The sequence below is a fragment of the Cygnus atratus genome, chromosome 3 (assembly GCF_013377495.2).
Source record: "Cygnus atratus isolate AKBS03 ecotype Queensland, Australia chromosome 3, CAtr_DNAZoo_HiC_assembly, whole genome shotgun sequence".
In the NCBI taxonomy this organism is placed as follows: Eukaryota; Metazoa; Chordata; class Aves; order Anseriformes; family Anatidae; genus Cygnus; species Cygnus atratus.
The window spans coordinates 104,330,728-104,346,072 of NC_066364.1; the positions used below are offsets into that span (position 1 = coordinate 104,330,728).

The window sequence follows — 15,345 nt, forward strand, 5'->3', positions numbered from 1 at the left end:
GTGGAGTCACCCTCCCTGGGGGTGTTTAAGGAAAGGTTGGACATGGTGCTTAGGGACATGGTTTACTGGGTGACATTGGTGGTAGGGGGATGGTTGGACCAGATGATCTTCGAGGTGTTTTATGACTTTAATGATTCCATGATTCTATGATCTTGCAGCTGGGCAGCAAGGCAGGCAGCTGGCCAAGCTTCTGCTCTGGCCACAGCCAGCATCCTTCCCACAGCATTACTGCTCTTGTCCTCTGCAGCAAAGGCTGGAAGAAAATCCCCATTGCAGGTGCACAGCTTCCATTTCCCTGCAATGTGTGTATATATATATATATGTGCGGGTTTTTTTTTTTGTTTGTTTGTTTTTTTTGTGGGGAGGATCCTCCCAGCTGTACATCAATCACAACAATCGCCACAGCCTCACTGACTGCTCGTCTCTGCTGTAAGCAAGGCGCAGGGTTGCAGCCCCCGGGGCCCTCCCCCGTCACACCACCACACACCACGCCGCCAGGACCCCAAAATGGCGGCTCCCGCCCGCGGCGGCGTGTGCCGAGCGCGGGATGAGGGGGGCGGAGCCTGCGGGGGGGCGGGGCGCGCGGCGGCCGTCTTGGCGCGCGCGGGCGCTGTTGGCGCGCTGTCGGCGGGCAGCGCTTCCCGGCCGGCCATGTCGCGACAGAGCACCCTGCTCAGCTTCTTCCCCAGGGCGCGGGCGACGCCACCGGCAGCGCCACCGGCAGCGGGCGGCGTGGAGACGCGGCGCCGCGCTGCGCGGGAGCAGGATGGCCGCCAGGCCGCCGCCGCCGCCGCCGTGCCCCCGAGCCCCGCGGCCCGCTGCGGCGAGGCGGCCGAGAAGGGGCGGCGGCACGGGGCGGCCGCGGGGTGAGCGGGGACGGGGCGGGTGGGGCGGCCCTCGACGCCCGGAGGGGCCGGGAGGGGGCTGGGGGCGCTGCTGGGGCCCGGCCTGCTTGGGGCCAGCATCGTCGGTGTCTCAGGTGCTGGCTGGGATCTGCTCGGTGTGGGGTCTTGGGGAGAGCAAATGGGAACCGCGTCAGGCAAGCAAACAAAAAAGCAAAAATCTGCAAAGCAGAAAAATAGCGTAAGGAGAAGTCTGAATATGGTCGTTTTTATGGGCCGCGTAAAGCAGGTCACGCCACTCAGGAGCTTTCCAAGGCCTCCAGTTGCTCAGAAGCAACGTGCAGTTATGTTCCTGAAGAAAGCTGTTTAAAATGTTAAATGCTCATTAAGTTCTGTGTCTGTTGTCTTTGTAGCGTCTCCTGTGATTATTCGCCTGGTGACTTAGTCTGGGCCAAGATGGAAGGTTACCCTTGGTGGCCGTGTCTCATATACAACCATCCGACCGAAGGAACCATCGTCAGAGGGAAAGGGAAATCCACCCGTATCCACGTCCAGTTCTTTGATGACAGTCCCACAAGGGGCTGGGTCAGTATTAAATACTTGAGGCCATATAAAGGTAAGAGATGTAAATATACGTTTTTGAAATGAAAATATGCCCCTTGTTTTGGAAGTATAGGTATGGAATATAGGGTATAGTATTCTCCATAGAAAATGAGTAGCAAAACCAAAATTAGCATTGAGTGCTAAAGCATGTTCTGTACTTCGTACGTTCAGAGAAAACAAATTTTTGTGGGTTTCAGGTGTGTTTATGGTTATACAGTTCTTTAAATATAAAGCACGCTGTCCTCTTGTTTGTTGGATGACAATGCAAACTTGAAGTTTGCTTATGTCATAGTTTTTTTTCTTTTACTTCTCCCATGCATATAAAGAATATCAAAGATAAATCCCTGAAATCCTGAAAAATGTTAGGACTGTCAAACCTAAATTTTAAGCAGATATTTGGGAATTGCAGTTTGACCAGAGTAGAAAGATTAGGCACAAGATGTAGGTCAGCTAAAATTACTTCTTTTGTGGTGTTATTTCTTGTAAGCCTTGAAGTACAGTTTTGTTAAAATGTTAACTTGAGAATTCAGAGTTTTAGGGTGGTGCTTGTAGTTACAGAGCAGGATTGGCGCTCATCATCTTGAAGAAATGACTTAGCCAACTGATGTAAAATCATACGTAATAAAAAGTTAATCAGAATTTTGCATAATAAATCTGATCTCATTAATTACGATTGTTATATAATGGTTTATAATGTTACTGTGGCTGAAAACGGTAAATCATTTGCTGTAAACTGTGATAACACGTTTCTGTAAATTGTCATTGTGTAAGCCAAATGAGTACTTTGAGTGTAATATGGTATTTTTGGTAGACTGTAAGATTTGATTATTTTGTCAATGAAACAATTTTGACTTCAAAAGGTTCCTTCATTTTTAAAAGCCAATTCTATCTCATGTGATCATGTAGTCATCTTTTGTTTACACTGAAGTGTATTACAATTAAGCCATAATTATTTTAAAATTAAAATGGTATTGTTATTATTGTAGGCATCTGAAGGTATTCTAAAAGAATCAAATATATTTTTAACAGCTTATAGTTACGCTTAGAAGCAAATACAGGTGAGGAGAACTGAGCTGTTTATCAACAGAAAAATAAGATATATGAAAGATGCCCAAGCACAGAAATGCTGGTGTGTCTACAAGAAAGGTGGCTAATACAGAACAGACTAAATTATTTAAAATGCATGCTTTGCTTTTAAATTGAAATAAAAAGCTCCATTATTAACCAAAAAGACTCCAGCACTCTTACTTAGTTTAAGAAGTGGAAAATTTTCTTATTGTTATATTACTTGCAACTGTGAATAAGTATAGACACCACAGGGCTAAGCTTTTTAACGGTTGGGCTTGTAAGAAATACTGGTTTATATACAGATTGGTTAAATGAATATGAGTGTTGCAGACTTGAGTATGCAGTTAAATTATACGATGAGATTTGCTACTGTCACTGTTCAATTGTCATTATTGAATGCAAAATATTTTTAGATTTTTCTCGCTGCATTTGCAAAACAAAAACTAAGATCCAGTTTGTTTGTGTGTTGCATATGTGCTGTAGAAGGAGCTACTTTTAACTCCATACTTAGCTACTGTGAGCTCAAATAAATTAATTTGAGGAAGAAATCTGTTTGGCTTATATTTGAGATAACAGTGGACAAACGGCAGTGTATTTCTACAAGTCCAGCTAACTTGGAGCTGAATCTTCAGTTCATAGCAGCCTTTGAAGTGATTCACAAGAACAGGTACAAAGACCTGTTCAAGCAGATACTTTTGTCTCATGCAGACAGCTAAACTTACAAAGCAGAAAAAAATTATTCTTCCCCATCTATAGCATACTCTACTCTTCTTTCTATCCCCAAGCTTAATGTACATAGTACATTATAAATACAGTTTACTTCTTGAGCATGGCATTAAGATGAATCCCAGCTTCTCTGGGATTCCTTTCTGAAAACCAGTCTGTAGGTTGGCTGCCTTTGTTTTTGTCTTCGTTTATAGGTAGTTGTCTCCTACAAAGAAAGAGGAACCGTGGTGCTAAAGGGATGTGAGAGAAAGAGAGAATATATATGTTATAGTATAATACATATTAAGTATATATTATATATTTAATATATATAATGGTTTGAATATATTTAAAAGTGAAGGATGAACATTAACTAAAGGACTGGTTAAATGCTAGACCAACGTCAGTTTCTGCCATGTTGCTGTTTTGTAGGTTCATCAGATGGGGAGACACTGAAGGGAGGTATCTTTTATAGTACAAAACCTGAAATTAAAAAAGCCATGGAGCTGGCCGACAGCGCAATGAGTAAAGATAAAATTAAGCGACTCGAGCTGGCAGTATGCAGTGAGCCTTCGGACACAGAGGAGGAGGAGGAGGAAATGGAGGTAAATTTTTTCTTACTTGCTGTTGTTTTCAGAAATAATACTGTATCTTAGAAACTGTCTCTTGGAGCTAAGCAAGGAATATCCTACAATTCTGTAGTTTAGTTATCACTGCCTATCTGCTCTTTTATCATGTGTATCCCTATGTTTTTTTTGCATTGCCTTTGTGCTGTTAGGTTATATGCTGGTGTCTCACCTTTTCTAGTAGGAAGAGAAGTCTAATATTTCCTTGGTGTTCCCTAACCTCAGATAAGTTACATAACTTCTTTTAAAGTATGTCATCTCTGCTCATTGATCTCTCGCAAGTTAGCCCAGGTTACCTACCTACTTTTCAACTCAAAATACTTTTCATCTGCTGCATCTCTATCTTCTCTGCTCGTATTCCCAGTTCCCATAAATTCAATCTGAAATTCTCATTTGCCATAATGTAGAAATCCATAGCTTTTCGAGTGCTTGTTTTAAGGCATTAAATTGGATTTTGGAGCCTGCCCTTGTGGAGCTGCACCGAAGTGCAAATTCTAATACTGTTAATACCGGTTTGTTGGTGGGGTAGCTAAAAGGAGATCTTTTATTGTGTTGTGTTCACATAGTATTTGAATTATTCACAATACAGTTTCAGTACGGCTACGTGTATTGGAACAAACTTCTTTGGAAGGGAATGGTATGAGGAAAGTGCTGATGTGGTGGTGGTTTTCCTTACCTCCTCTGTCAACGCGACCTGTCTATTCTTTTTACCAATTATATTTCTGACACAGGCCAGGTCAGTAGGAACAAAATCACACCACCGTTAGCCGATGGTGATGTTTCTTTCTGCTAAATTTCATATACTGTACACCTTTTATCCTGTTTGAATGGCTTTTTAATCAGGATCACTTATGTGACCTTATAAGTGAAACAGTAAGGAACACAAAGAAGAGTAATTATGCCACAGACAGCCGTTCGTTATCCAGAAAAAAAGTCCACGAGGGTAAACTGAATTGGCTGTGACTCCCCTGTCTTCTGGTTCAAGCATCATAGCTACTGCATTATCCTGCATTTCCAAGCTTCTTTTTGCAGCTATGATATTTTACTTTGTAGCCAGAATTTTTAATAGGCTAAATAATTTATTTTACAGCAATCAAGTGAAAGTGCATCAGGTGACAGTGATGACCCGAACAGTGAGGAGGATGTGAAGGGCAACAAGCGATTAATGAGCAAGGGAAGTGCCACAAAAGCCAAAAGAAGAAGAGTGTTGGATTCTGACAGTGATCATGACGGTTCTGATGTAGAGTTCAAGCCTGATGTGAAAGAAGCAGCAAGCAGTGAGGAAGCTAGCAGTGGTGTGGAGGAAAATGAATCTACTGACGCAGAGACAGATGAAGAGAGCATTGCAGAAAGTCCCGTAAAAGTCTCTTCTAAACGAAAGAGAAGAGATGTGAGCAAGCCTTCTAAAAGGAGCAGCTTAGAAAATGGGCGTTCTGAAGCACCCAAGAGAGCAGCAACGGTTTCCTTGGAGGCCAAGTCTAAGCTGACATCGTTTGCAGCACCTGAAAACTTTGAATCTCAAGCAAATGCTTGCAGTGGAGGAACTGGTGGCTTTGCAGTATGGGAACATGAGAAACTTGATTGGCTTCAGGAAGGGAAGAAGAAAGATGCACACAGGAGGCGACAGAGTGACCCTGATTATGACCCATGTACTCTGTATGTACCTGAAGACTATCTCAACAAATGTACGCCAGGCATGCGGAGATGGTGGCAGCTGAAAAGTCAAAACTTTGATGCAGTGATTTTCTACAAGGTTGGAAAATTCTATGAGCTGTATCACATGGATGCAGTCACTGGTGTGAATGAGTTGGGCCTGATATTTATGAAAGGTTCTTGGGCCCATTCAGGTTTTCCAGAAACTGCGTTTGGCAGGTTCTCTGACGTTCTAGTGCAGAAGGGCTACAAGATAGCCCGTGTTGAGCAAACAGAAACTCCTGAAATGATGGAAGCACGCTACAAGTCAATGGCCCACCCAACGAAGTTTGACAAGGTCGTACGTCGAGAAATCTGCAGAATCGTTACCAAAGGCACTCAGACCTACAGCATTCTGGATTGTGATCCGTCGGAGAACCATAACAAATACCTTCTGTGTGTTAAGGAAAAAGAAGACTCCTCTGGACAGCGTGTTTATGGGGTCTGCTTTGTTGACACATCAGTTGGAAAATTTTACGTAGGCCAGTTCTCAGATGACCGGCACTGTTCGAGGTTTAGGACTTTAGTAGCGCATTACACTCCCGTGCAGGTACTGTTTGAGAAGGGGAACCTGTCTGTGGACACACAGAAAATATTGAAAGGCTCACTTGTTTGTTGCATTCAGGAAGGCCTGATCCCTGGTTCCCAGTTCTGGAATGCATCTAAAACACTAAAAGTTCTTCTTGAAGAAGAGTATTTCAAGGAGAAACAGAACTCTGAAAACGGGTGTTCTCTGCCCTCTGTGATCAAGTCTCTGACTTCGGAGACTGACTCGCTAGGATTAACTCCTGGTGAAAACAGTGAGTTAGCCTTGTCAGCTCTTGGGGGATGTGTCTTCTATCTCAAAAAATGTCTGATTGATCAGGAACTGTTATCGCTGGCAAACTTTGAGGAGTACATCCCTGTGGATATTGATACTGCAAAAACTGTGAGTTCCAGTAGCTTCTTTGCCAAAACTGACCGGCGGATGGTGCTGGATGGAGTCACCCTAATGAACTTGGAGGTTCTGCGGAATGGAACCAACGGAACCACAGAAGGAACTTTGTTGGAAAGGATTGATTCCTGCTGTACGCCGTTTGGGAAGCGGCTCCTGAAACAGTGGCTCTGTGCTCCGCTCTGTAACCCAAAATCCATCAATGATCGTTTAGATGCTGTTGAGGACCTTCTGGCAGTGCCAGACAAAATGTCTGAAGTTAGTGAGCACCTGAAGAAACTTCCTGACCTTGAAAGGCTGCTCAGCAAAATTCACAGTATTGGATCACCGCTTAAAAGTCAGAACCATCCTGACAGCAGGGCCATCTTTTATGAAGAAATCAAATACAGCAAGAAAAAAATTGCTGACTTCTTGTCTGCACTGGAAGGGTTTAAAGTAATGAATGAAATCGTTGATGTCATGGAAGAAATTGCCACTGACTTCAAATCTAAAGTACTTAAGCAGCTAGTCACCCGCAAAGCCAAAAATCCAGATGGACGCTTCCCAGACTTGAGCGCGGAGCTTAAAAGGTGGGATACTGCTTTTGATCACAATCAGGCTCGAAAGACAGGAGTGATCACTCCAAAGACAGGCTTTGACCCTGATTATGACAAAGCACTGCAGGATATTAAAGCTGTTGAGGAAGATCTCCACGCATACCTAGATAAGCAACGCAAACTGCTTGGCTTCAAATCCATGCTGTACTGGGGGGCCGGCAAAAATCGGTACCAGATGGAAATACCAGAAAGCATGGTATCACGTAATTTACCTGAAGAATACGAGCTGAAGTCAACCAGGAAGGGGTATAAACGTTACTGGACCAAAGAGATTGAGAAGATGCTGGCTGCCATGGTTAATGCCGAGGAGCGAAGAGATGCGGCGCTAAAAGACTGTATGAGGCGCCTGTTCTACAACTTCGATAAAAACAGCAAGGACTGGCAGGCAGCTGTGGAATGCATCGCGGTGTTAGGTAAGAGGCTTTTTTTTAGTTTTATCATATAGCAAAAATAATCTTGCATTGTAACTGATGAAATCTGAGCAGGATAAGCAAAAAAAGGCCCGTAGCCAGCCCTTAATTTGTAGTTTAAAAGCTGTGGCGGTGATAACAGCATTAGTAGGTAACAGTTACAGCTCGCTTCCTTCCTGCCAGTAAAGGCAGAACAGTTGGTTTGCAGGGTATTGCCACGTGCAAGCTCTTTCTTCATTCCTGTTGTGTGATTGTAGGGGTGTAACTCAGCATTTCTCACCGCTCAGTGTAGCATTACTGGTCTCACACTGCATCTAGGATTCTTATGTATCAATGAGTAGCTTCCTATTAAATGAAGACAGTGCAGATGGAGGTACAAAAGTCTAGCCTGATAGTCACTGTCCAAGCAGACTGCTTTATTAGCAGCTTTTAAAAATAAAATAAAAGGTGGTGGTTTTCATTACCTTGACAAAGGTAGTCTAATAGGAAGACTTCCCCAAAGTTTCCTTCAAGTCTGGGGTAGAACAGTCTCCTGTATTATATTCTTAGAGAAGAGGATTCTCTTCTCAGTCCTGAGAAGATGTCTCCAGGAAAAAACGAAAAGAGTCTCATGCCACTGCAGCAGAAAAGGGAGGACAGGCAGACAGTGAGGACAGCTGTCTAGGAACCAGCTGAGTGGGTTGGGAGAGCTGGGAAGCAGTCACGCTAGCTACACTATGGCACTAGCAGGAGTATTGAAAGTCAAAGGAGACTGAGCTTTCAGGCTCATCTGTTTAAAAGTTGTTATATGTGTAAATGAAGTCTCTCAAATCACACAAAATGGTGTTACTTTGTAGGCAGCCAGTGCTTTGAACCTTAGAGCTAGGCTAACTGAGGGGGATTGCGCTGCTTTCTGCTAGCCATTCAGAATTTTAATCTTTATATAATTGATTCTGACAAGTTTTAAGCAGTATTATAGTTCTTAATAACTTACTGTCGTGGAAGTTGGTTTCCTCCTCACGTAGCTTGTTCCAAATCAAAAAACAATGCTAGAAAAACAGTATTTATACATGTATATAAAAATAAGCTAAGTGAAATGATTCAAATGTTAAAGACTTTAAAAACGAGAGGGGGTATTTTTAATCTGACATCAGAAGAAATCTTGAAGGAGTGAGGAAAGACCTTGTGAATATCCCACCTTTTAATCGCTCTTCAGGAGTGAGTACTTCTTGGGTGTTTCCTTTAACAGGAAAATGGAAAAAATTGTTTCCAAAAATGCTGTTCAATGAGTAAATGCAATCCAGTGAATGGATAAAGAAAGATAAAGCATGACTTACTGGAATTTCTCTTAATCTTATAGATGTCTTGATGTCCCTTGCTAACTACAGTCAAGATGGTGATGGACCTTTGTGCCGACCTGTAATTCTACTGCCTGTGGATAGCGCTCCTCCCTTCCTGGAACTTAAAAATTCACGCCATCCATGCATTACAAAAACCTTCTTTGGGGACGATTTTATTCCTAATGACATCATGATAGGCAGTAAAGATGAAGACAGTGGTAGTGAAGCTTCCTGTGTATTAGTAACTGGTCCAAATATGGGTGGCAAATCGACACTCATGAGACAGGTGATTGTATACCTACATAAAATTGAATGTTCCAGAGTACCTGTGTGCTTTGCATGAAGGAATTGCATGATTTACTTGTTCATAAAAGCCAAAGGAGGTCCCACTGGTGGTCTGCAGGGTTTGCACTACAATACAGCAATTATACTCTACAGACAAAGTATAATTCTGGTTGAAAATGTCAATGGTATGTCAATGGTGGTAGATTTACTATTTATACTGACTTCATAACTCTTGTGAGAGATGGCTGGAAAAAGTGAAAGCTTTTATCTCTTTCAAGCGTTACTATCCAGGACTTGGCATCGTCTGGCAAAAGATACTTCTTCAAATTGAACAAGATTAAAATAGAGGTCATAGGCAACTGGGAAAGCATTAGGAAGTTCACTTAGTTCGCTTTGTAAACACCAGTTGCTGTGGTAACTTGTTTGAAGGCTTTCAGAGTAGTTCAGTCCCAGCTGAGATTATGATGCTACAACCTGCAGGTCTTAAAACTGTAGCAAGTTTTGTGTGTTGTAGTTTGTTTCAGGGGAAATGCAGTTTCATTCCCTTGTTCTCTGTGTGGAACTGAAACTCCGAAGACTTAATAAAAATTCAAATGGTTTAATGTTTGTTTTGCAGGCTGGTCTCCTGGTTATAATGGCTCAACTGGGATGCTATGTACCTGCTGAAGTCTGCAGGCTTACACCAATTGACAGAGTGTTTACAAGACTTGGTGCCTCAGACAGAATTATGTCAGGTGAGTTTCTGTAATCCAGCTGTGGGTTTTACCACAGAATGAGTTTCTTAGTACATTTGGACACTTTGTGCTTTGAGTGAGTGGCAGGTTGGAAAGGGATAGTCTTTCGTGTTTCCATGGAGAGCCAAGTGACTAATTCTTTGTCTTCCATTGTTCAGTTGTAGGTATGCTTGATTTGGTTGGTATGCTTGTTCTCCATTATTTCTGACAGACATTTATAATCATTTGTTATAGACTTTATATTAAAAGCCTACCTTGCGGTTGGATGCAAATCGGAGGAATATCTTTTGGGATGTTGTACAGTTGATTGATATTCTACTTATACAGGCATCTTTTTCTAAATGTTCTAGAATAGGAAGGTGGTGTTCAGGTATCTGCAGTAGAAGAGTTATTTTGCTATCTTCTCTCAAGAACTAGAGGTCCTTTGTTTCAATCAGGATGTATTTGTTAATGCTGAAATCTGATTTCTTCAGATGGAGTAAGGCAGGCTTCCTTTTTGGAAGCAGTAATTGTCAGTTCTTAGAATATTTAAAATCTTGGATGGAGAGGAGGACAGAAGTGGGTGATGACACAACAACTGGAATGGGAAAGTCCGCCTGGGGTGGTATGCCAAATGTCATGAGGCTTGAAAAATTATTATTTTTATCAGGTAATAACTGGTATCACAACTTATTTAAGGTGCGTTTTTTTCTGTGAGCTTTGTGCTGGAAGATGTGGGTCAGTGAAAATGAGAGTATTTAAATTGTTTCAAAAATTTAAGCCCATGTGTTGTTCCACATAAGAAACTTGGAAATGAATCATTCCATCTGAGTTCTTGATGTAAAAAAAAAAAAAAAAAAAAAATTGCGCCTCCCCAAACAGCAACTTTTCTTTGCAGCTAGAGAATTTTACTAATGCTTTTTTGCCCAGCTATTTTTCATTTTATACAAAAATAAATTTTAAGAATAGAAGATTGTTTTTGTTAGAAATAAAAGATGCCATTCTGCAATAGCAAGGTGGTTCAGAAAAACATAGCGTTTTAAATTTTTTGTCAGCTACAAGCTATGCTTTTCTCTTCCAAATATGTACACAAACATTTTAACTTCACCTTACAAGGCTGCACAACAGAGCTACCTTTGAAATCTGTTTCCACACTAAGTAGAAATGAAAGTGCAGTGAAAGTTTTTCTGTGGCAGTCAGTTAATAACAGATGTCAATGGAACTTATCTGAAGTAACTTATAAGTAGTGTTGTTTCAAAATTGCCTGTGTAATTCTTGGATTTTATTTTCCAAAGTGAGTAAATGCTTATTCTTAAACCATATGAAAACCTGGAAATTTCTTTACATAAATGCAGAAAATAAAGATTGCTGGACAATGTTTAATAATGCCTATAAGAAACGTGTGCTAGAGCACAGCAGTGTGGGGTATGTTCAGGCTTCTAACCAAATGAATACAGGAAGTAAACACTTGTCTGCTCCAAAATCGCCATTTTGCAATTGCACTGCTGCATGTGATTATTTAGAATGAATGAACTCTACGAAGAATTAGTAAATCTGGACTTTGTACCCATGGATGTGTAGCGTGCAAGGCTCTGAATAATTGTGTACTTCTGCTTGTAATCTGCTAAGGGGGAAAACCAATACTCATGCTGAAATATATATGTTTTAACTTGGTTTGCTGACATTCCTGTCAGATGTTCAGTTTTCAGCAGTGGTGAAATTTTTAGTAACTTCAGAAAGGTTTGTTTATATGAGTACAGTCTTTATTTGAATAATTCATTGCCTTATGACATCACCAACCAAAACAATAAGCCTGGCTTCTTAGTCTTTTTAAAGCTCCCTGCTTGCTTGTTCACACTGAAAAGTCACACATACATTAGGCCTGTGTCTTGTGCACTTAAGAAGGAGCAAGAGAATCTTGTCTTGTTTCCTTTGTGGCCCTTTTTGATATAGCTAATATATCTGGCCACTACTGTTAATACGGGACAGATGAGGTGTGCCTGTATTGTTTAGCAACCAAAACTTGCTTTTCTTGCAGCAAATGGACACCCCACCATTTTAATGATGGAAAAAATGCTTTATGTTTTTGTTAATGTTTAGTTTGCTAAGTTTCATTTTAGCTTGACTAAGATACCAGTGCAGATTAGACGAGGTTTTAGCTGTGTTGTTCAGCTCTTCAATGACTTCATGGCTTTTTTGTTATTGTTTCTTTTAAAGGTGAAAGTACCTTCTTTGTTGAACTAAGCGAGACTTCCAGCATTCTCCAGCATGCAACAGAGCACTCCCTTGTTCTTGTGGATGAACTCGGTATTTCATCTATTTTCTAATAGATAGAAACTGTCTAAGATGTAATGACTAGCTGGTGGGCTAAATCAGAACTCAAGTACATAGTTTTATCATAATGCTAATAATTTTTAACTAGTCAATATCTATGTAATTGTCTCAAATGTTAATTTCTTGGGTGTGCTGGGCATTTACACAACCCCTTTTATCCCCAATCCCTATTATCCTATTTCTAGTTGAGTTTTCCTGCCTGCCTTTGCGTGATTACTTGCAGAAAATGTTGAGCAAGTCAGTATCGTGTTTCAGTGCTGAAATGTCATCATCTGCAGTGCAGAAGAGATTGTGATTGTTACGGAGCATATACTCCAGTGAGCTCACCCTGCCCGTGGCTCTCATTCCTCACTGCTGTTTTGTTTTTTTCCCCTCCATGCTGCTTGGAAGATTATTTGCCATGTATCAGTTTGTAGTGTTTGTCAATGAATTGCATTTGAAAACTTTCTTTAGAATGTCACCTTTGCTTTTATTGCTCAGTCTTAATGCTTAAGGGAGTCTCTTCCATAGCAGGTAAACTATGGATGATTTACTTTGCCACTTCTGTTCCTGAGTATACCAAAGCTTTTCAATTTCATCTCCAGGTAGAGGCACAGCTACTTTTGACGGAACAGCTATAGCAAGTGCAGTTGTTAGAGAACTTGCAGAGAAAATCAAGTGTCGAACCTTATTCTCCACACACTACCACTCCCTAGTAGAGGATTATTCACAGAGTGTTGCTGTGCGGCTCGGTCACATGGTAAGTATAATAAACTGTGATACACAAATCACGAGCACCGAGGTATAGGGACTCTTCCTCACGGCTGGCAGATCTTATATTGTTTGTGCTTTTCTGCAGTCATCTGCTCAGAGTCTCACAGAGGTGTCCTGAGAACAGCTAGTGATGTTTTATGCATTTATTAGTCTTGTAAGTATTACATACACTAACTTGTGGTAACAATCTTTCTAGGCATGTATGGTTGAAAATGAGAGTGAAGATCCAAGCCAGGAAACTATTACATTCCTGTATAAATTCATCGAAGGAGCATGTCCAAAAAGCTATGGCTTCAATGCAGCAAGACTTGCTAATATTCCAGAGGAAGTTATTCAGAAGGGGCACAGAAAAGCAAAAGAGTTTGAAAAAATGATGATATCACTGAGACTGTTTAGGTAAGGCCTTGGTTCTCCATTTCTAAGTTGCACATTACTTACTAGGCAGACACTTTAAAATTTGGGCAGCTGCTTATGCTTTGCTTACAACTTCAGTCTTTCCGCAGAGGGGGAAGTAAAAACTATTTTTGTGTATGTCAAAGGTACTTCACAAGCATTGAGGGAGGGATGTAAGAAACCATGGCTGGGAGATAGCAGATATGATGAGTGATGCAGTATTTTGAGGCTGGGTCATGTGCTAGGCTCCAGGGCTAAGAGCTTGATTTGCATAGGTGCTAGGCTGGATGTGACCTGAGCCTAACTGAAGGAATGCATGAATAAGTCCTTGCTGACAGCTGCTGGGTGGGTACTGGGGGAAATCAGTCATGCAGGAACCATGGTTGCAGCGCCTCTGCAATAAGGCACTGAAGGCTGACAGCAGCCTTTATACCACAGGGGAAAAAAAAAAAAGTAATGTGTATCTTCTAAAGCTGTGCAAGTAAGAGGAAGCTTATATTCTTGCCCCTTGGTGGCCGTGTTCAGTAACAATGACTTATTTTCTTTAGGTATCTGTGCCTGGTGGTAGATGATGCAACAAGTGATGCAAATGCAGTTCAGAAACTTATCACTATGATCAATCAGCTTTAAGAACAAAAATGCTTTTGTACTGGCAGTTTCTCAAAAAGGTGGTATCAGACAAAGTTATGATCTAATAAACTTTATTTTTTAAAAATGACCATTTTTCCATTGTCTTTCCTAGGAAATTAAACCCTTTAATTCTTACCTACCCTCTACATAATGGTTATTGAGTACTCCACAATATATTAAGTCTAGATGTTATGGTACATGCATACACTTTCAGGCTGTTGATTACCCACTGTCACCAATACACATAAATGGAAAAAAAGCTATGAAACGGTATAGGGCTGTATATATACTTGTCTCAGCTTCATTAGAGCAGGAAATTGCTGTGATTTCCAGCAGGTTATGTAAAGTAATGTCCAGACTGTTCAAAAAAAACTATGAACAGAGTAAAATACAAGACTGTTTTGAGGAGACTTTCTACTGTGTACTTTAAAACATAGTAAAATTTCACTCACAAAACTTAGTTACATGGGTACTTTGTTTTATAGTGCATTATATTCTAGGAAGTCTCATTAAAACACTCGCTTTTTTGTTAGGGTGGTTTGAGTACAGACTATTGCTGGGGCAGGGAAGGAGATTATTCTAACTTCAGAGGACACCAGAAAAATTGCTGGATATAATTTAAGATTAGTGTTTTCTCTTTCATAGAAAGAACGTACATACTGGGACATGAGTACAGTTACAGCAAGTCTAGGTGTGCTAACAAAACAGGACACATTCAAGTACAATAAGATTTTTTTTGCTTGAAATTAGAAACAAACTACATGAGATTAAAGCATTAAAATCATATTTCTCAATCTGAATAAATGTTAAAAAAAATCAAAAAGAAATGCAGAAGTGCTAGCTCACATTTTTTTACCATGTTACAAAAGCAATTGGTACCCATGTCCATAAAGGCAGCAACAAAGAATGCTGCTTGTCTACAGAATAGTACTACTGCAAATTGGACTGCGTTTCAATGCTACTTGTAAAAACACCAGCTTTCAGAAGTTGGTATCTGTACAAAATTGCAGCTTATTTTTCTTCACTTCTGTCCCTTCAAAGTCTTTGTTTACACAGTAATGCTAAAACGCCCAGTTCTGTTATCCTGAGTCAACATATTGCCACTTTCTTTTTTGGTAGGTTGAGCTCCATAGTGTCAACACCTCACACATCCGCTTTAATACAGTCTCTTTCTGCAGAAATGGGCAAGTATAACTTCCTCCAAAAAAAAGTTTTAACAGTTATGATATTAGAATGGCAGGACTTTCTTTCTGAAAGGAATTCAGTTGTGCTGCAATGTATTAGATTCTATAGGTGGAGCAGAGTCATATAGTGTATCTGTGTCATGAGTAGGCTCTCCAGCAAGCGTACAGGGATTAGACAGTGTTCCAGCACCACAGTCACAGAAAAACCTACAAAGAAATAGAACTCTTTAGTTCTCCTGTTCACTTGCATTGCCAAAA

General features: G+C 40.9%; 2 protein-coding genes across 3 annotated transcripts in view; one reads left to right on the top strand and one right to left on the bottom strand.

The window, feature by feature from the left end:
- Positions 1–578: 578 nt before the first annotated feature.
- MSH6 (mutS homolog 6) lies at positions 579–13,990 on the top strand. The gene is made up of 10 exons (XM_035563557.2): positions 579–866; positions 1,256–1,458; positions 3,651–3,823; positions 4,935–7,479; positions 8,816–9,081; positions 9,697–9,814; positions 12,011–12,100; positions 12,712–12,866; positions 13,077–13,276; positions 13,822–13,990. The coding sequence occupies exons 1-10, from the start codon at positions 652–654 to the stop codon at positions 13,901–13,903; spliced, it is 4,047 nt and encodes a 1,348-aa protein (XP_035419450.1). The 5' UTR covers positions 579–651; the 3' UTR covers positions 13,904–13,990.
- Positions 13,960–15,345, bottom strand: part of FBXO11 (F-box protein 11) — a 73,980-nt gene continuing 72,594 nt past the window's right edge. Inside the window, exon 23 of one of the 2 annotated variants that reach the window (XM_035563573.2) lies at positions 13,960–15,294. In XM_035563573.2, the coding sequence (XP_035419466.1) occupies positions 15,165–15,294 (130 nt within the window). In that variant the 3' untranslated portion in view covers positions 13,960–15,164. The remainder of the gene's footprint in view (positions 15,295–15,345) is intronic. The other variant, XM_035563583.2, reaches the window with a different exon arrangement.